Here is a 21010-nt window from a genome sequence, read left to right on the forward strand (position 1 = left end):
GAGATTAGTGTCACCTCTTTTTAAGTGTTTGATGTAATTGGCCAATGAAACAATCAGGTGTTGGGCATTTCTTTGTTGGGAGGTTTTGATTACTGCTTCAGTTTCCTTACACATTATTGGTCTGTTCAAATGTTATTACTTCCTGTTTCAGTCTTGGTGGGTTGTATGGTTCTAGTAGCATCCACCTCTGCTAGGTTATCCAGTTGTTGACATATAAATATTCATAGTAGTCTTTTCTGATCTTTGTGTTTCTGTGGTTTCAGTTGTAATGGCTCCTGTTTCATTTCTGATTTTGAGTCTTTTTCACTATTCTAGCCAATAGTTTGTCAATTTTGTTTATTTTCTCAGAAAAACAGCTCTTAGTTTCCTTGGTCTTCTCTATTGTTTTTCTGGTCTCTATTTATTTCTGATCTTATCTTTAGTATTTCTTCCCTTCTGCTAAGTTTGGCTTAGTTTGTTCTTTCTGTAATTCTTTGAGGTGGAAAGTTAGGTTGTTTGTGGGTTGTTTTCTTAACATAGGTGTTTTTCATTATGAAACTTCCCCCTGAGAACTGCTTTTGCTGCATCTCATAAATTTTGATATGTTGTTTTTCTCCTTTTTGTCTTATGATATTTTTTGGTTTGCCTGTCAATTTCTTCTGTGACCCATTGATTATTCAGCAGCCTGTTGTTTAATGTCCACACATTTGTGAATTTTCTTGTTTTCCCCTTAGTGTTGATTTCTACTTTCACAGCATTTTGGCTGGAAAAGGTATTTGATATGATTCAGTGTTCTGTGTTTGCTAAGCCTTAAATTGTGACCTAAGATGTGACCTATATATCTGGAGAATATATGTGTGCACTTGAGAAGAATGTTTATTCAGCTGTTGGGTGGAATGTTTTGTATATGTTTGTTGGGTTCATTAGTCTAAGATATTATTTCAAATCCAGTGTTTCCTTATTGATTTTCAGTCTGTGTATGATCTTTCCACTTTGAAAGTGAGGTGTTGAAGTCCCCTACTATTATAGTATTATTGTCAATTTCTCCCTCTTAGTATTTGCTTAATATCTGTTAATAGTTGCTGAATATATTTAGCTACTCCAAAGTTCGGTGCATATATATTTATAATTGTTATATCCTTTTGAAGAATTGATCACTTTATAATTATATAATGAACTTCTTTGTCTCTTGTTATAGTCTTTGTTTAAAGTCTATTTTGTCTGGTAGAGGTACAGCTACCTCTCTGTTCTCTTTTGATTTCCTCATGCATGTAATGTCTTTTGTCATCCTTCATTGTAAGCCTAAGTGTATCCTTAAAGGTGAAGTGAGTTTCTTATAAGTAGCATATACTTGGGTCTTACTTTCTTAATCATTTCTGCTTCTTTACTGAGGAATTTAATCTAATTATATTTAGGGTAAATATCGATAGGTAAGGATTTACTAATGCCATCTTACTGGTTTTTTGGCTGTTTTATTTTTAAGCCCCTTATTTCTGTATTCCTCTTTTGCTGTCTTTCTTTGTGAATGGAAAATTTTCCCAAGTGGTATGATTTGATCCCCCTTCTCTTTATCTTTTATGAATATACTGTAGGGTTTTGCGTTATGGTTATCATGAGGCTTACATAAAACATTTTATAGCATTCTATTTTAAGCTGATATTTTCAATCCTGTACAAAACTCTATCTTTTTATTTTCTCATATAGTTTATGTTTTTGATATCATAATTAACTTCTTCATATTGCATACCCATAACGAATTATTGTAGCTACAGTTACTTTAATACTTTTATCCTTTAAAACTTTATACTAGATTTAAGTGATTAACACACCACAATGTATTAGTAATAGAATATTCTGAATTTGGCTACATGCTTAACTTTATCAGAGTGTCTTATATTTTAGTATTACTAATAAGTAGCATTTCATTTCACCCTGAAGGATTCCTTTCAGAATTTCTTGTAAGTCAGATATAGTAGTGATGAACTCCTTCATTTTTGTTTGTTTGAGAGTCTTTCTCTCTTCTTCATTCCTAAAAGGCAACTTTGCTGTGTAAAGTATTCTGGTTTGCAGTGTTTTCCTTTTAGCACTTTGAATATATCAATCTACTTTCCTGGCCTGAAAGATTTCTGCTGAGAAATTAATTGAAAGCCTTAGGAGGATTCCGTTTTTTTCTCTCGCTGCTTTTAAAATTCTTAGTATTGGGGTGCCTAGGTGGCTCAGCCAGTTGAACATCCAACTGGCACAGGCTCATGGTTCATGGGTTTGAGCCCCACAGTGGGCTCTGTGCTGGTGATGCATATCCTGCTTGGGATTCTCCCTCTACTCTCTCTCTGACCCTCCCTTGCTCTTTCTTTCTCTCTCTCTCTCTCTCTCTCTCAAAAATAAATAAATAAACTTAAAAAAATAAAGCCATCATAGTTTAAAATTAAATAAAATTCTTAGTATTGATTTTACATATCTGTAAATAATGTGCCTTGGACAAGAATGTTTTGGGTTGAAATTTTGAGGTGACTAACTAGCTTCATGAATTTGGATTTCCAAATTTCTTCCCAGATTGGGAAGTTTTATGTCATTATTTCTCTAAATAAGCTTTCTGCTCTTTTCCCCCCTCTTTTTCTGAGACTCCAAGAATGTGCAGATTGTTTCTTTTGTGTCCTGTCAGTAATTCAGGTGGGCTTTCTTCACTAGTTTTCATTCTTTTTTTTTTTTTTTTTTTTTTGCTCTTCTGACTGGATGATTTCAAATGACCTGTCTTTTAGTTCACTATTCTACCTTCTACTTGGCTGAATTCTTACGGAGCCTCTGTATTGAATTCTTCAGTTCAATTTTTTCTTCAGCTCCAAGTTGTTTTTTTAAAAATGGTTTCTATTACTTTGTTAAATTTCTCACTTTGTTTATGCATTGTTTTCTTATTTTCAGTAGTTGTCTATTCTATAGTCCACTGAATTTCTTTAAGATGGTTGTTCTGAATGTTTTGTCAAATAGTACATAGATTGTCATTTCTTTAGGGTCAGTTATTGGATTTTTATTAGTTTCCTTTGATGGAGTCATGTTTTCTTGATTAATGATTGTTGTGGCCTTGTTTTGGTGTCTATGTATTTGAGGGAGTAGGCACCACTTCCAGTCTTTACAGAATGGATTTGGCAGCAAAACTCCACCATTCAGGCCATTAAGAGATTCTGGGTAGGCCTGCTTGTGATGCCATGAGCAGACTTGCTGCTAGAGTTTTCAAGAAAGCAGATCTGGTTCATGGGTCAGCAGATAGGTAAGCCTGTTTTTGGGTACATGGAGACCAGCCAGGTACCTGGGTCTGTGGGAGCAAGCCTGGGCCTGGTCCTTGAATGTGATGAAGGGACTGTGACCTGGGTCAGCATGGGCAGATCTAGATCCTGTGTCCATAGCTACCAATCAGGCATTGGTAACCATTGAGTTATGTCTAGCGTCTTAGTCTGTGGATGTTGGTCCAGTACAGGAATGGGCTTGGAGCCTGGTTTCATGGGACTGGGTGTGGCAGCTGAGGTCGAAGGGAAATGGCTCAGTGATAAGGCTGTCCTGGAGTCTCAGGCCACAGGAGCTCACCAGTGCTGGGGTGTGTGGGGAGTCTGATTCATGGGAGTTTATCAGGAGCTTGATGCCATAGGAGTTCGTTGGTGTGTGCCAGAGTGAGCTGAGGACCTGAGGACTCTCCTCCCCTAAGTGTCTCCCTCTCTGCTGGGCCACCTGTGCATGAAAGAGGGGTGATGTGAGTAATGTGAATCTGTCTCTCCTTCCTTCCTCAGTGGGTCTAATTTCTGTACTTTACCCAGGTGCTGTAGTCCCTCATCTGGAATCCTTGGCTTCTTGAAGGTATTCTCATATGTGGATAATTGTTCACATTGCTGTTTCTGGAGAGACAAGTGCTAGAAATTTCATTGCTGCCATTTTGCTGACGTCACTCTCCTTTACCCCCACTGGTTAGTATACCTCCATTGATTAGTTTTTCTTATGCTAAGACCAGATGCATTCAATCACTATAGTGTTTTAAATGACTTGATAATCAAATGAAATACCTAGGGTGAGCCTTCCCTCTTGGGAACTTCATGTTTATAAATATGTGATTTATTCTTGGATTGTTTTTCTCTTTTATATGAATTATAGAATGGATTTGTCAAGATCCACAAAAAATCCTGTTGGTGATTTTATTTGAATTTATTGAATTACAAATTAGTTGGGGGAGAATTAACATTTATATGTTGTTGAATTTCCCTGTCTTTAAAAATAGTTTATCTATTTTCAGGTCTTATATTATGTTTTTTAAAGGTATTGTCAAAAGCTAGAGGCAAAGTGAACGCCTAGAAATATCTTTCTCTTCTTTCTTTCTTTCAAGTTGCAATGCTTGGAGGGAGACTTGATTCAGAAGAACTGCTCACATAAATAAAAGATACAGCAGGAATATAAGGGGAACAATCTACAAAGTTGTAGTCAGCTTTCTCATTGTTATCATTAGCAAATAAATGAATTCTGCATTATAATTATATATTGACAAAGGTCACTACCCATCTATATGTATTGACATTGTTAAAGTCAGCACTAAAATTATTTCCATTAGGGAGGCAGCAGTATAGAGCAAATGGGCTTAAAGTTTTATTTTAGGTCCTTGTGCTAAACTGAGCTATTTAAGAGTAGACAAGACCAGTTGGATGGATGGCTTCTCTTCTGTCCCTCCCTTTTTTCCTTCTTCCTTACTTCCTTCTTCCTTCCGTTCGCCTACTTTTCTTACCTCCCCATATTTCTCTCTCAGTTTATCTCAGGATATAAGATTTTTTCATCTTGTGTAATGTCAAGTGCTCAGGCAAAATGACTGACCTGGCTAGGTTAAAAAACAAGGGGTTCAGTTTGCTTTCTCAATATTTGTCATGCTCTCTCTATAAGACAACACATTTTTTAGAAGTTTATTCTTAGGAGATTTATATTTTGCTTCTTTAGTGAATGGTATAATTTTGTTTTTAAATTCTGTTTTCTGAATTGCTGTTGCTGGCATAAACAATGTTTTAAGTTTTGTTTGCTGTTTTGTTATGTAGCAACTTTGCTGACTTCATATTAAGTATTAGTAGTTTGTTCATTTTTTGTAGTTTTTATGCAGATAATCATAATCTGAAAATAATGATGAATTTCTCCCTTCTCTTTGTGTCTTTATATCTTTTGCCTTTATTTTATTGCACAGGCTGGTATAAATTGGTAGTAGTCATCTTGTTATTGATTTTGACTTGAGTGGCAATGCTTCTAAAATTTTATTTCTTAGAATTTTTTTTGTTATATATTTATTTATTTTGAGAGAGAAAGAGCAGGAATGGGGCAGAGAGATAGGGAGAGAAAGAATCCCAAGCTGACAGCACAGAGCCTGACATGGGGCTTGATCCAACAAACCGGGAGATCATGACCTGAGCCAAATCAAGAGTCAGATGCTTAACCAACTGAGCCACCTAGGCACCCCTTGTTTTTTAGAATTCTTAAGAATGATAAAGGAATAGATCTCCTTAATTAGATTAAAGAAGTTCTTATCTATTCCCTTTTAAGAAAGTTTTTATTTCTTCCAAAAAGAATTCTGGTTAGGATTCTGTGTTGAATTTTATACAATAATTTTTCTTTATTTTTATAAATGATCATACCTTTTCTTTTTTATCCATGAATTTAGTGAATTTATTGATAAATTTTCTATAATTTCTATCATAGTTATGAGTCATTAAAAATAAATTCTGTATCACTGTGTTTATGATCGGTGTAACATTGCACTGTTTATTTAGGAAATTTGTATCTGTGTTTCTAAGTAAAATATGTCTATGCATTTTTTTCTTACAATCTTTGCCTTGCTTTGAAATTAAGGAATAACAACATCATAAAATGAGTTGAAGTGAGTTTCATTTCTTTTGTATTCTTTGGAACAGTTCCAAATATAGGAATGATTTGTTCCTTGAAAATTTGTTCCTTGAAAGTCCTTCCCTGTAAAACTATCTTTTCTGGGGCTTTTTAGGTGAAAGTTTATTTGACTCACTGTTCATTTTATTTTCTAATTATGGATAATTTGGGGGTTTTATATTTCTTTGAGTCAGTTTTGGTAATTCATGTATTTTTTTAATTGGTAATTTTGTTTTTAATGTATTCCCATAGAGTTTTTTAGTGTATTCTTTTATGATTAAAAAAATTTTACTGTGTATGTAGGTAAGTTCCTTTTTTATTCCTACATTTGTGTTTTTCCTTTTTTTCCTGTTTAAATTTTCTCAACAAAATGCCAAGAACTTAATGTTCGTTTTTCCTTACAATGTTTTCCTATTCATTTTCTGCCCCCTTGGAAATCATTCTACCCCATAGGACCTCTTTTTATGCTTAAGCTGTGCTGTGTACTTTTAATGATACAAATACATAGCAGCCAAGACCAAAACAGCCTGAAAGAAGGCACTATCCTTTAGTGCCTTTGTTCTACCTGTTTTCCCTCTCCCAATCCCTTGGGTTTTGGATTTTAAAATTCTTTCCTTCTACCCTTTCTGGTGCCTCCACTGAAAAAAGACACTAAATTATTTCAGTTTAGCTTCTGGATTATAATTTCTGGCTGCGAAACCAATAATCCCTTCTGCTGAACTCAAGTGTTCACAGTTGTAGGGTCTGTTCTCAAACATGGACATCTGAGGTTTCCAACCTCATCCTTGGGTCTGCGTCATTGACTCCATGGGCTCAGTATTTTCATCTGTCAGTGAGACTGTTTAGCTGGTCATCTTCCTTGCTCAGGACTCAGAAGGAATGTGTAGAATGTCTATGTTAACAGTTCCAAATGTGTCCTGACGTTATTGAAAAATTTCAAATGCTCTAGATATGTGTTCTTGTGTGGAGAAACTGGCTGGAGCTGAGTGGCAGCCACCCTCTTTAGACTGTACATGATCTTTCCACTATTCCCAGGTGGTGTTCTTCACCTGTTCATTTTCATTATCTGCCTGGGCTCTGTTGGCATCTGAATATTAGTCTGAATTAAATCTTGGGGTTTTAATATTAATGTGACTTAATTCCAGTCTGAGGAACCCCAAGGGATATTGGTATTATATAAAAATCATTTGTAACATAGATATGAGGACCAGATTTGAATTATAGAATGTAGGACATAGTGTTAAAGGCGACTTCTATGTTAAATACCACCTTGTTGTCAGTACTTGATCTGGTTTAAATATTGAGTCACTGTTGGTATCGGTTTCCTGGGAAGTTGAGTTAATAACTGAAGTAATGGGAACTCCTACAGTTATGAATCGAAAAGATTGTCTTGCAGTTCTAATTGGGAGGCCTGTGGGTAATGTGAAAGCAAAAAGTATGGAGACATGAATCTCAATCCTTGGTGCACTTTAAAAATATAATATCTGTGCTCAGAAAAGGTCTCATATTTGACAGGCTGAGAAGTAAAGAACTTACTTGAGGTTCTTTGTGAAATCACTAAAAAAAAGCAAAAAAATATCCATTAATTTTTCTTAAATAGAGAAAACATAGTATTATCTAATACATTCCACTGGTGTCTCTGAGGGGAGGACTTGGGTAGACATACGAGAAAGCATACTTTCAGGGAACACTCAAAAATCTCTCTCCATTTAAACATCCTTTTGGACTTCCTGTCTCAAACTTTTTGCCTACCCCTGCTATTTTTTTCAGGGTTTTTAGTATTTTTCAGGTTTTTGTTGTTGTCAACCAATGCTACTTTACTCCTTTTCTTTTAATCAGTATTTTCTTAAATTGTTTCTTAAATTTCTTAAATAGGGGGAAGCTGGGTAATAGCTTATTACCCAGAATGCAAGAGCAGTGAGAAACTCAAATCACTTTAACAGAACAAAGTTCCTTAGACTTTGAAGAAGACTGCACAGAGAACTATAGTAGAGAAACAAATATAATACTTACTTATTGGTGCCAAGGGCAAACCTTAAACAACAAATTAGATATCAGTGAATAATTGTTTGAAAGGAACAAGTATCTTTCTAGGGAAGCATATTTGTGTGTTGAAGAAGTTTGGTAGTCACACAGCTCTTGGTTCAAACTGTTGTTCAGTGAGCGTGTTCTTAGGTAAGTATGTGGCTTCAGTTTCTTACCCATTACAAAGAGATCAATTGATTTACCCCAAGGATTAAATGGGATATCATGTAATAGTTAAAGCACCTATGTAGTTCTTATCACTGAGGAGATGGAAAGTAAACATATGCTTGATATTAAGTAAATGTAAGTTTACTTCACAGGATAAGCAGAAAGCAAAGGAAGATGAGAACTATGAGTCTCAGGTGGCTGCACAGGGATGAGAAATGAGTAGGGTAATTACAGGTTCATAGGCCTCATAAAGAACAACAACAACAACAGAAAACAGTAAAAGAACAGACTGAACTTACCACTGTGCACTGAAGGTGGTGGACCAGCTGAAAGACAGAGAAGTATCTTTACAAGCCTTTTCTCTCTCACTATTTTTTTCCTCTCTGTGTAGAGAGTTCTTGTTCACTAGGTCATTATAACAATAGGGACAATGTACCCTTTGGTCTTCATTTACTTTTAATATAAATCAGCAGGATTTGAACTTTCCAAAAAGCATTAATAACCATGGGATTTGGCGACGGGAAGGCAAGTAGTTTAGGAAGTATGTACCCATGTCCAGAAATGCCAACATTGTCAGAGAAAGAAGTTATAGGACCCCACAGTGGAGAAAACATGGAAAGACTTACTGAGGGTAGGTGGAACTGCTCCCTCTGGAAAACAGAACAGAGAAAATTGTTATCTCCTTTTCTTTTTTTCCTCATTCAGTTTTTCAATTTGTCAAGTCCCTTATAACATGTCATTTTTAACTTCTGGGAAATGTTCCCCTCTGATCTTTATTTTGTATGTAAATCATAAAATTTTCATTTCCAAATGAAAAACTGTTCTTCTTACATCATTTTTTCCTTTTCTGTAGATCGCCTCTCATTGATGGTCTTTATAACGAAGCAAAACTTTTTTTCTTTCCTCTTTATGTTTATATAAATCAGTAGTGTTAGAACTTTCTAGTACATCATTAATAACTCAGAGGGACTTTGACAATGAGAGAAGCAAGGGGCCAAGAGTTACCTCAAGCCCTTCGCATACCATCATGTCCAGATAAAGAGGTCTTGGACCTCACTAGAAACCAATTGAACCCTGTGACAGAATTAAATGAAAACACAAGACTTACTGTTTGTGTGAGGAGTTGATTCCACTGAAAAATAAGCAGAAAGATTTCTTATTGCACCCTCCTCATTTACTGTCCTATTCATTTTTTTCTAGTGATGTAGAAATTGGTAAATTTTCTAGTGATGTAACTGCTTGAAAAGGTTTTCTGATCAGGCGTATCTGAACTTTCCAGAAAACTTAAAATCAGCTGGTGGAATTCTGGTTAATGGAGAAGCAAAAGCTAAGAAAATGAGTTTAAAGTTCCTATACTTGAACTCAAGTTTTAATATATATCACTGGACTTTGATAAGTGCACAGCAAAGAAACAAATATACAACTTACTAACTGCTTGAATAGGTGACCCAGCTGGTAAACAGAAATTATCTGTATCTTTGTTTTCCCTGTTCATTTTTTTCTCCTTCTATATAGAGAGGGTCCCTGACAGTCTTTAGAGCCATGGAGAAACTTTTTTCTCTGTTCTTTAATTGTTATGTGACTCAGTGAACATTTTAGAAACTTATTAATAACCTAGTGGAATTCTGAGTAATGGAAAAATAGGGGTCAAGGAAATAGGAGCTTTGAACTATTGCGATCCCAATGTGGATGGACACATTTTTGTTCAAGTAGGTCTGTTAGACACTGCTGGAGGTAATTGAGTTCCATCATGAAAGGAGACTTACGAGAGGATTCTGTAGCTGAAAAACAAAGAGAGATGTTAGTGAGGAAAGGCTGCTGAAATTAGTTTTCTGCTAGTTTTCTGAGAGGGAATATCAGAAATGCTCACGGAGGGAGCATCAAACCCTTATAGGTATTGCAGTGCACAGTGCTGGGGAACACAGCTGCCATCATGCCTTGTGGGATTCTGCCTCCTGCTTAGTCTGAGAGGCTTCAGGAAAGGGAGATGATTTTTCTCTTCCCCTTTGCAGTGACTGGTAACTGCTTAAAATCCTACAGGGGACTGGTAATTTAAACTGCTGTTTTTACTTTTCTTCTCCCTATTTCTGCTATCCTGTGTAAACTTTCACATATCCACACACTCGTACAAATGTCCTCCCTCCTTTGTTGACAAGTCATAATAAACTTCAGATGTTTTCATCCGATTTTTTTATTTATACAATATATATTATTCACAGTAGTTTGGGTTATTAAGTGGGGTTTGTATTCCCCTTCTTTTTAAAAAAAATTTTTTTTTAACGTTTATTTATTTTTGAGGCAGAGAGAGACAGAGCATGAACGGGGGAGGGTCAGAGAGAGAGGAAGACACAGAATCTGAAACAGGATCCAGGCTCTGAGCCATCAGCACAGAGCCTGACGCGGGGCTTGAACTCATGAAACGCGAGATCATGACCTGAGCCGAAGTCGGATGCTTAACCGACTGAGCCACCCAGGCGCCCCTGTATTCCCCTTAATTCATTCATTCCTTGGGTGGGGGTGCAGCTAGGTAGTGGAATAAGCAAATGATGGAGAAACCTGAAAGTCTTTACCTACGAGACAGAAGTAAAGGATTGTAGACCCTGTAGGAAGCCAAAGGAAACTATTATATAGGAGCAGGTATGGAACTTACTGGTCATTTCTGAAGTTTCCACTGGTGGAAAAATGGAAGGGAAAGAAAAGAGAGAAATTAGTGTGTGTAGAACTAAGTGAACTCAGTTCTCCTATGATGGGCTTAAAAAGGGTAACTGTAGAGAGGATGCAGGGAGCTGTAAAACCTGCCTGTTAGCTCATTGTGATGTCTGGACTTAAGCTCCCACCTCTGTGCTTTGCATCCTCAGGCTTCCTTCTGCTGGTCTGGGGCAGGAGAGTGGCTGTGCTCCTTCCATTCCACTCCTTTCTGGGGTGGTAAATGCTTGAACTTTCTAGGGGTTCATAATGTCTTAAATTTGTACTTCTGTGCACTTTTGTCTTTTTCATTTTCATTTATCTCTTTTTCCCACCTAACTGTTTAGTTGATCTGAAAAGTTTTCTTCCCACTCCTTTCTTTTTTTACTACTCCCATCTGAAGCACTCATTTTTGTTCATTAAAAAAAATAATCAGTGCATTTTTCATTTTCTCCAAATGACCTGTAATTTAAGGGAAAGCTAGGAATGAATAAATGTAGAAGTATAATTTTCATTTATATATTACTCTTTGTTTTAAGTGTTTACACATAGGGGAGAGGGGATTATGCAGGAAAGAAAAGGGAAAGGGAATCCATGTACCCATATAGATTCTCAGGCACATGGTAGTTATTTGGGGACTTTGGGCCAAATGAAACCCTTCCTTTAGCCTCAGTGAGGTCCTCTGAGGTGAGCTGGCTTATGGTTTCTCCCTTATAAGAATTATGAGAACTTTTTAAAAAATTTTTTTAACATTTATTCATTTTTTGCGAGACAGAGAGAGACAGAGCATGAATGGGGAAGGGCAGAGAGAAAGGGAGATACAGAATCCAAAGCAGGCTCCAGGCTCCGAACTGACAGCATAGAGCCTGACACGGGGCTTGAACTCACAGACTGTGAAATCATGACCTGAGCCCAAGTCAGATGCTTAACTGACTGAGCCACCCAGGCGCCCCTTTGAGAACTTCTAAGGCTGTAAGTCTTGGTGATAATTAAGAGTACTGAGAAAGGAAACCCTGATTTAGGAGAATAGTTGAGAAATGATGGCTTATGTTCATTTATAACAGGAAGGTATTTAGAACCAGTGTTTAGAGCAGGCAGCATCCAGTTTTAGTGGTCATAGTGTGGTTGTGTGGGAGACTGCCTGCCCTCTCCATGTTTTGAGTTCCTTTCCTTAAGGTGTCTTATAGGACTGTAAACTCCATGTCGCAAGAGATCAGCCAAATCTTTCTCTTTTTTATTCATGACTTTGTCTCCAGGCCTCAGCTCAGTTTCTGATACAAGAGCTCACCTAGTTGAAGGAATGTTTGAGTACATCTGACTTGCCTTCTGATAATGTTCTTGTTTAGCTTACACTCTGGAATGTTATCACTTAATTTCCAGACTCAGAATTCCCAATGAACCAAAGTTTGTTTTGATATTCTAGAATTTGACACTGTTTTTGCCCTGGCTAGTCACAATATGAGTTTACCTTCCACTGTCTTTCACTTATGGTTTGTGAATACCTGACGCATCTGCCAGTTCCTGTAGTTGGCAGCCCACCTCCTGTCATATCCTGTTCCCTGAAGCTGTGTGTGTGTGTGTGTGTGTGTGTGTGTGTGTGTGTGTGTGTGTTGGGTATTTGGGGCAGGTGGACAGGATAGGACATGAGGAAAATGGCATTGAGAGAGAAGGTTGGAGAACTCAGGGTACGTTGGATCCTTAGTAGTATTCCCTGGTATACCTTTCCTAGGAAACGAGGAGGAAACCTGATCAGACCTCAGTTTATTTAAATTTGTTTTTTCCGTCTTTTACATTTGTTTTTAAAATTTGCTTTCCGTTTTTCATTTTCTTTATATTATCTCTATTGTGTTTGAGTAGGCCCTTTATGAACTACAAAGCACTTCAGAAATGGAAAGCTACCCTTATTCTTTCTCTTACTTTAGAAAATTCTGTATTGCTATGGAAGCCATTCTGACCATTACTGGGGAAATGTTCTTACTTTTTTCTTTAAAAAAATAACCCTGGAGAATTCTCAGCAAGTGGAAACTGGGATGCATGGAAACATGCCTAAAAACACACTATCCTTATGGTAATGGTTACATTTGGGACTGGAGATAGGCCATCTATACACTGTAGAAGATCAGAGTACACCAGAGGAAAAAGATAGATAAGGGACTTACCATTGGGCCCAGTATATTGCACTAAAAATAGAAACAAACATAAATTACTGTGGTTGTTGAACATGATAAACACACATACTATTGATGTTTTCCAAAGGGGACAGTTAAATAATGTCCCAGAATTACTAAATCCCAGTCTTCAGGATTAAATATTTTTATTGGACTATATCCTCTCCATAAAAATCAGATCTTATTCTAGGAGACTTGTAACCCTGTTTTAGTTGGAAGGAGAACCACTTCATTCTTGCCCTTGACTACTACAGGTGTTTGAAGTAAAATCTTTATTGTATTCCTTTCCTTCTGCTTTTCCCCATCTTTTTTCTCTCATGTCACTTTTTTTCCACTCTCTTGGCTATCCTTCTTTTGTCTTCTTTCTCATTTCTTATATCCTCCCCCAGATTCTCTCTATTGCACCTTTGCTTTGGAATATTCTTCTGATGATTATAGACAAGCTACTATAATCATTACTAGAAAAATGTTATGCTATGTATTATGAATTTGAGTGATATATATGAATTGTTATATATAAATAGGCAACTTACCAATAGGTCCTGGAGTTTGCACTAAAAAGAGATCCAAATTGAAATATTAGTATGGGTGTTTTAAGAATAAATTTTTAATTTTATTCTAGGGATGGGGCTTTGGGAGGTAAGGGAGAGGAAGTGATAACAGAATTAGAACATTAGGGAGAACTAAACTGGTTATGATAACTATACAACAAAAGAGATATTTAGCCTATATTGCCTGAGATGAGGGTCTCTCTAGAATCCTTGTCAACCTAGGAGAGGTTCAAGACATTAAAGTTTGAAACTTTACACTTTTCATTCTTGTCAGTAACAGAAGATACTACTTTTTAAGTGGACTGCACCATACTTGTACTAAAATATTTCTGACCAACTAATATGCTCTAGGGTAGGTGTGAAGGTGGATAGCTTTCAGCTTATTGACTATCGCTTTGATTAGCTTGAGTGTCTCTGGGCAAAGAAAGGGTCAACAACACCTTCACTTTTCAATGAGAATTTGGCCTTCGGTTGATTTTCCAGCTCTGATTACACCTACTGTCTTACTTGTAACATTCCTTTTCTTTAAGAATGATCCTTGGTTGGTAAACTGCTTGTGAACTGGGAAAACTATAAATACCTGTTAGAAGGCCATATCTTTGGGCTTCCCTGAGTGTAGTGACCATGTATTTGGGCATGTTCCTTATAGGATCCCTGCAGTTTATATATGTGGAGTTTTTACAGGATATCTTAGCTCCCGGGGCTTCTAAGTCAGGGCAGCTCCTGTACATAGCTATGGACAACCGAAGAGAATAGTTGCTGGGTGGCTCTGTAGACCCCTGCATAGACAGCTTCGAGGACTACTGCCACGAAAGAGGGATGGCTGATGCTGCCTTGGTGGCAAGCTGTGCTTCCTGCCTTAAGTTCTGCTGAGTAGCCTGGTGCCAGGTGAGGACTGGGATCATCTTGTGAGTCTGCATGGTTTATTGCAGGATTAAATATTTTTTCTAAATAGACCACCCGTCTTCCCAGTGGGTGTTTCATTGTCTTTCTCCTCCACAGCTTCATGGCACTCATGATGGGAAATATCTCAGTTCTGACCCATAAACCCCTAAACCTTTAATTTTGATATATTTTTTTTCTATGTGAAAAAGCTAGGTGTCTTACCAGTTATGGATATCCTGGGCTATGAGTTGTAGACAAGCTAGAAATTTAGGTTATTTTGCAAAAATAATTTGTTGGCTTTGACTGGTATCTATAAAAAAATTGCCCTTGATCCTGGAATAAAACTCCTAGGACACCTGCCTTTGGTATAAGCCACTAAAATCTTTGGAGAGAAAATCATTTCAAATTTTATTTGTTTCTTCAGTTTTCCTATATTTTCTTACTTTTTTTTTTTAGTTTGTGAGTCCTTGTAGCTTTCCTTTTCCTCTCTTTTTCAGTTTTATTTATATTTACTCTTCTCCTGCCTCCAGCTCACTTAATCTTTCTTCTTCCAGTATTCTTCCTACTTTTGTTCTTTTAAATTTCTTTTGATTTTTGTCTTTTTAACATCTTCTTGTCTGTGTGTTACTTTTGTTGCATTTTCTCTCACTTCCTCTCCCCATAAGTCTTTGTGTCCCTGGTTTCTAATATTAGAAGTTCATGGTTTCTCTTGCTAATAACCTATTAGAGCACTCAAAATAGTAGTGGAAACAACCCAACTAAGAGTCAGCACAACTTCAGTCCTAACTTCATTATTAATTGTCCTCCTCCCCTTATTTGGGAGTAAACAAATTTTTATGGGAAACAATTTTTCCATCTCTAAAGATGGGTATAATATCTGCTTTACCTACCACCATTGAAATGTTGGTAGGCCCAACAAAATAATGCATGTGAGGGGTAGAAAAACTGTAAGCCATTACAGGAATCACAGAGTGCTCACTTCAGCAGCACATATACAAAAATTGGAGTGATACAGAGAAGATTAGCATGGCCCCTATGCAAGGATGACTCACAAATTCCTGAAGGAATCATGCAAAGAATGACCAGGTACCTATACAGGACTTATATTCATTCTGTCAGGTGAATGTGGGGAACCTCAAGTCATATTTCTTTACTTTTCTAATTTCAAAAATTCCTAATTTTTATTAGGAATACTGTAATCCAGTGTGTGAAGATACAACTATTTGCTCTTAGTTTAAAAATATGTAATTATGAACGACTATATCTTGGAACCTGTTACTTATAATGTTTCTATGGAAAAATGCAATAGGGTAAGTTGCTAAAAATTGGTGACAATAAATCCATGTGTCCTGGAGAGAACTTTTCAGAGCAATTAGAAATAAAAAGAACTTAAGATTTGCGTTATTTTGAACATAATCTAGTAACAAATTATTTGCAGGAAAAGCAAGAAGTTTAGGTACTGTGTTCTAAATCTTTATTACAGGTTGGTAGTAAACCTAGATTATATAATTTAGAAAAGACCATTCCTAGGGGGTTGTTTTTTGATATTGTATTTCAGCTTCATAGTTAATATCTTTTTATTGAAGAACCTGGTTGAATCTAACCTCTGGGAATTCTGAGTGGGATAATGAGACAGTGGAAACACTTGATCCTGGGGTTTGTGAGCACAAGTCATTGAAATAGAAATTGACTGACATTCTAAACATTGTAAAGGACCAAAAAGCATTGTAATTGAGGTTTAGGTGACTTACCAATGGTTTTTTGAGACAGCTCTAAAAAATAAATAAATAAAAGAAAAGAGAGAATAAATTAGTAGGTGCTCTTGGGCTCTGGAGGCCATAGTTCTCATTTATATGCTTTTCCTGGTAAGAATCTGTACCACTAAATTTGGGCTCAGCTGCAGTGGGGTAGTAGGGAAGTTGAGGTGTTTTTTTTTTGTTGTTTGTTTTTTTGCTAAGATGCTAAGACAATCTAATATATATAAGGGCCTCTTTACCTAATCATCCACTGAGAGGGTAAGTAGCAAAGGTACTAAGTAGGGGACCCCACTTTGGCCCATTTAAACCCCTGTAGATGGTTGGAAAAATCCTTCTCTGTTTAAACTTAATTTTCTTCCTCTCTCCTATTATTTCACTTCTTTTCATTTCACTCTGTTTTTAAAAATCCCTTGCTGATGTTGATAAGCCACTGGAAACCTTTAAGGGTTCATCCTCCACTTTACAGTTTGTGTTTAGTGGTGGAATGTACATTCACATGATTATTAATGACTTAATGGAAATGCTAGGTAGAAGAAAACAAAAAAGGCCAAGAAAATGTGGACCCACAAACCCCTGAAATCCCAACATGGGATTCAAGGAAAGGTCCCTAAGATACTGCAGGAAATTAAAATTATTTACAGTGAAGAATCAGACAGTAAACTTACTGATAGGTCCTGTACCGCCAGCTGAGAAACAGAGAGGGAGAAAATCAGTATGCTTCATCACTGTGAAGGAAATAGCCATTCCCCAAAACTTACTCTAGAGGGAGTGTCATAAGTAGAAACCCTAGGAACATCATGGGGTTGTTTGCCTGGCAATCTTTGAATAGGTTCCCTGTTGTACAATATAAGGGACTTATAGGAATAGACCACCCCCTCCACCAGCCTTGTTTTCAGTGATGTTTGAAACCTTTAGAGGATTGGGATAGACTCATTCATACTAATTTATAATGTCTCCTTTAAAAAATTTCCTCTCTCTCTCTCTCTCTCTCTCTCTCTCTTTCTCATTTCATTAGGGGCTTACTGTTAATTGAAAAGTGAACCTTCCCTACTGCCAGGGCATTATGGCTGCTATTAAGAGGGTCCTTTTTTCTTTTCTTATGTTAGCCGGTGGGCTTTGCAGTCTGTCTATTTCATGCATAGCTTCTTTGAAATCTGTGTAATAGGAATGCTAGGGAAGTTGAGAAACATGGTATCAAGAAAACAGGGTAGGTCAATACTTAAGACTTTGAAGGTAAGAAGTGAAAGGAACCAGAGTGGAGAAACAAATTCGATACTTACGAATTGGTGCTGTGAATTGCACTAAAATACAAAGAAGAGGAAAATCAGTGTGGTTTGACATTATTAGAATGCTCATGCCACCAATATTCTTTTTTAAAGAACCCAGTGAAGCAACTCAGAGGGAGAATTACTACTGCAGATAGGTAGGTAATTTTAGCAAAGGAGCCCCATACCCCTCCCACCAGATCAAGTCATTCAGTGTTCATCTTAAATGGCAGAGGGAAACGTATAGAACCTGGGCTGAAGGTTGTTAGTCTCCTTCACTTTCATCTCTCCTCTCTTTCCTTCTTTGCCCTGCCCAACACTCAGCTGTCTCAAAGGATTGACACTCCAGGGGTAGTTAGGATGTCTTTTGGCCATTTTTCATCACCCTCCTCTTTGGTCTTTATGGTGCTTATTCTTTCACCTTCTAGAACCACTTGCTCTTCTTGTAGCATTACCTTCAGTTTAGCAAAAGTCCACAATAATTGTTTTAATCATTTTTATCATAGTTGAGAGAATGTTTTTTCTGGGGCGTTATTTTAAATATGAATGATTTAGTTTTCCTTTGTCTTAAACTTAGTGTCAGTTCAGGCTGGGGTTTTTTTCACCCCCTGAAGGTTTGGGCATTAGGGGTGTCAGTAATTCAGATGTACTCAAGAAGCATGGGTGGGAAGGCCTAGAAATGGAAAGAGCTTGGGTGAGGAGAGGTCCCATACCTCACAGAAGACCAAAGAGTGTCAGAATTAGGAAACAGAAAAGGAACTCACTTATGGGTCCAATGGCTCCAGCTAAAATATGGGAAAAGCAAGACAGACTAATTAGTATGGTTCTTTGGCATAGAAAGTTTAGTTTGAGTTGAAATTATTTTGGGGAAAACATTATAAAAAACAGACACAAGGAACAATATTTCTATTTCACCAGAGGAGCAAATAAGCTTTATTCTTCATTCCCCACCTTGGAGGACCCTCATAACTACTGGGATCTGATGGGTGGAGCTGGAGGGATGCAGTGGTCAAGGTTCCTGTCTTGATGGGTCACTGTTTGTAACTCAGTAGATTCCATAGATAATTGCCTTTCTTTCAACTGGTCTAATTTGAACTCGGGTAGCCAGAATCTATAGCCTCATCTTCTGAAGGAGACAGTGGGAATTTCAGTCTCCTGTGGGTGACCTTTGACTGCCTTAGTCATCAGAGTAACTTGGCCTGCAATATCTTAGCATAAGAGGGAATAGAAACTCTTGGGTAGGTTCAAGACTTTTGTAGGTGAAGTTAGTGGGTAAAGGGATTGAGGCACTAACTAGACCCACATGCTTAGCAATAACAGCCTTCTCTTTTACAAACACATTTGCACAGACACCTCTCTGTATCTCTTGGGCTACATGTGCTTTAGTGACACTTGCTCAGTGTTTACTCTTGATTGACTTTTGATTTTTTAAATCATGTTTCATGTGTATAAATGCTCCAGGAGGTGTAGACACAGAGTGTGATTTGCCTTGAGCTCTAACCCTCAAATCATTCTTCCTCTTCCTTTAGTGTTGGCTCTGACCCAGGAGCTCAAGGTCTGAATGTCCTTAGAGGCGATGGACAGAAATATGTTAAGAAATGAACGAAACCTTGGTGAGTTTCATTTTTCTTGTCACTGGCATTAAGGCTACTCTTCCTGTGGAGAATCTGAAGGAATGGAGGAGCTGGTTAAACTTAGATCAAGAACACTCAACTTTACATTTGTTTTCTACATACAGAGGATTGAAACTCTGCCAAGTAATGGTTCTAAACCATCTGGAGATCTTGTTAAAATGCAGATTCTGATTTGGTAGGCATTAGGTGGAGATTCTGCATTTCTAACAAACTTCAAGGTGATGCTGATACAGATCCTTGGACCCACTTTAAGCGGCAAGGCCATTAACAGATGGGTAAAAGGTCAGAGCATTTATATATCACTGTGTCCATTTATCATTTTTTTTCTTTTCTAAATCAACTGCTTCTCACCCATCCCTCATTCTTTGTCCTCTACCAGTGCTTCTGCCAGAGATGTTTGATGTAATGTCCTTTAAGATGCAATCTGGACACTTCTTCCAGACTGATTCTTTGTTAACATCAGGGCCTAATAGCAGGGCATATACATTCCACACCACCATCCACAGCAGCCTAGGGACCCTCAGTGAGCTGGGACTCACTGCTCCCTTCCTCTTGGTGTGACTGGGATTTTTAGCAAGGGACCTTCCTACCTTTCTAACACTTTTGTTGTTAACACTTTTTCTCTTTGCTATTGAATCTCAAGATTTTGAGAAAACTAAAAGTGATAATACTTCCTCACGGAAGCTCCCAGCTTATTAGAATAAGAATAGGAAGCATTGGGGCGCCTAAGTGGCTCAGTCAGTTAAGTGTTTGACTTAGGCTCAGGTCATGATCTCGTGTTTTGTGAGTTTGAGCCCCTCATTGGGCTCTGTGCTGACAGTGCAGAGCCTGCTTGGGATTCTGTCTCTCCTTCTCTATCTCTCTCAAAATAAATAAACTTTAAAAAAAGAATAGGAAATAAAGAAGGACAAAAGAATTGGCAATTTTTGCAGTAGGAAATAAAAACATCCATGAATAGGAGTGTCTTACATATTACATATTCTAACAGTGTAGTAAAGCAAAGCGCATGGGAATTAAAGCACAGAAAAGAAACTTACTTATGGGTCCTGCACTGCCTGCTAAAACACAAACACAAAAAGGTAAGTCTGGAGAGTGCATGCATGAAGGATGTACATTTCAGGGAGATTCAGGTCAAGCATTTACTACATATTACATTTACATGAAAAGCTGTAAGAAGGTCAGTCAGTATTTTCCCTCCCCACCCCCCTCCACCCCCCACCCCCCCACCCAGGAGACCCATAAGATCATATTTCCTGCAGTTATTTTTCTTGTTTTCAATTTTTGCTATCTTTCTGTTGTCAGATATTTCTAGAACTATTTGTTTTTGACAAACACCTTCATCTAATCACAGGATTTTTCCTTTCACTTATTAATTAATTTTATTAGCAGAGTTTCCACTTTGCTAAATAAGAAAATCATCAGTTACTTAAGGGGGTCCTGAAATCAGCCTCAAGTTCCTCATACTGGTAAAGGCAAAGGAGAACAGTTAAATAGTAGGTTGTTCTCCTTTCCTCTTCCTTTTTTTTGTGCCTCCTTAGCCCCCACCCAACTCCCCCAATGGTAGGCACTTTGTAGAAGATCAAAAAGAACTGAGTTGAGAAATAGGAGAAACTTACATAAAGGTTCTGAAGTTGCTTTGAAGGCTTTTGTATTACCTGTAATGAAAATTGCGAAGAACTATGAGACATAAATGTTTGTTGTTTAAGCAAAAAAAAAAAAAAAAGACAAATATAATCTTATCTAGATTTAGACTTTCAGAGAGCATGAAATGTAGGCAGTCCTATCCCCTCCTCCCCACATGTGAGGTACAAATAGTCTTGAGGTTAAAGATCCAAGACTAGAGTCTCATCAGCTTTACTATTCTGTAGCTCTATGACTAGGTAAGTCACTAAACCTTTGGAACGTTACTTTTCTAATCTTTAAAATGAAAATTATATCTCCTTTCTTACATCAAATGGCTGCAGTGAAAAATCAAGAGTAATAATGGATAGGAAAGCT

The 21010-nt window shown here is 37.3% G+C and overlaps 1 protein-coding gene, 1 long non-coding RNA gene and 1 other non-coding gene across 40 annotated transcripts in view; 2 read left to right on the forward strand and 1 right to left on the reverse strand.

Annotated features, from left to right (window-relative positions):
- TSBP1 (testis expressed basic protein 1) overlaps positions 1 to 21010 on the reverse strand; it is a 212668-nt gene that overhangs the window by 165257 nt on the left and 26401 nt on the right. For 30 of the 38 annotated variants that reach the window (XM_042986084.1, XM_042986085.1, XM_042986082.1 and 27 more), the window contains 15 exons: positions 20629 to 20667; positions 20050 to 20070; positions 18143 to 18163; positions 17394 to 17414; positions 16779 to 16799; positions 16108 to 16128; positions 13454 to 13474; positions 12912 to 12932; positions 10718 to 10738; positions 9834 to 9848; positions 9176 to 9199; positions 8694 to 8717; positions 8367 to 8393; positions 7888 to 7908; positions 7411 to 7431 (listed from right to left, as the gene is read on the reverse strand). In XM_042986084.1, the coding sequence (XP_042842018.1) occupies positions 7411 to 7431; positions 7888 to 7908; positions 8367 to 8393; positions 8694 to 8717; positions 9176 to 9199; positions 9834 to 9848; positions 10718 to 10738; positions 12912 to 12932; positions 13454 to 13474; positions 16108 to 16128; positions 16779 to 16799; positions 17394 to 17414; positions 18143 to 18163; positions 20050 to 20070; positions 20629 to 20667 (339 nt within the window). The remainder of the gene's footprint in view (positions 1 to 7410; positions 7432 to 7887; positions 7909 to 8366; positions 8394 to 8693; positions 8718 to 9175; positions 9200 to 9833; positions 9849 to 10717; positions 10739 to 12911; positions 12933 to 13453; positions 13475 to 16107; positions 16129 to 16778; positions 16800 to 17393; positions 17415 to 18142; positions 18164 to 20049; positions 20071 to 20628; positions 20668 to 21010) is intronic. The other 8 variants (XM_042986080.1, XM_042986081.1, XM_042986073.1 and 5 more) reach the window with 3 other exon arrangements.
- The window catches only part of LOC122238594, an 88531-nt gene that overhangs the window by 65670 nt on the left and 1851 nt on the right, over positions 1 to 21010 (forward strand). The window contains exon 4 of the long non-coding RNA XR_006217580.1: positions 18908 to 18991. This is a non-coding gene — a long non-coding RNA (uncharacterized LOC122238594). The remainder of the gene's footprint in view (positions 1 to 18907; positions 18992 to 21010) is intronic.
- On the forward strand, positions 15328 to 15436 carry LOC122238901. Its single transcript, XR_006218050.1, has one exon. It is a non-coding gene; the product is annotated as a U6 spliceosomal RNA (small nuclear RNA).

The sequence above is a fragment of the Panthera tigris genome, chromosome B2, assembly GCF_018350195.1.
Source record: "Panthera tigris isolate Pti1 chromosome B2, P.tigris_Pti1_mat1.1, whole genome shotgun sequence".
In the NCBI taxonomy this organism is placed as follows: Eukaryota; Metazoa; Chordata; class Mammalia; order Carnivora; family Felidae; genus Panthera; species Panthera tigris.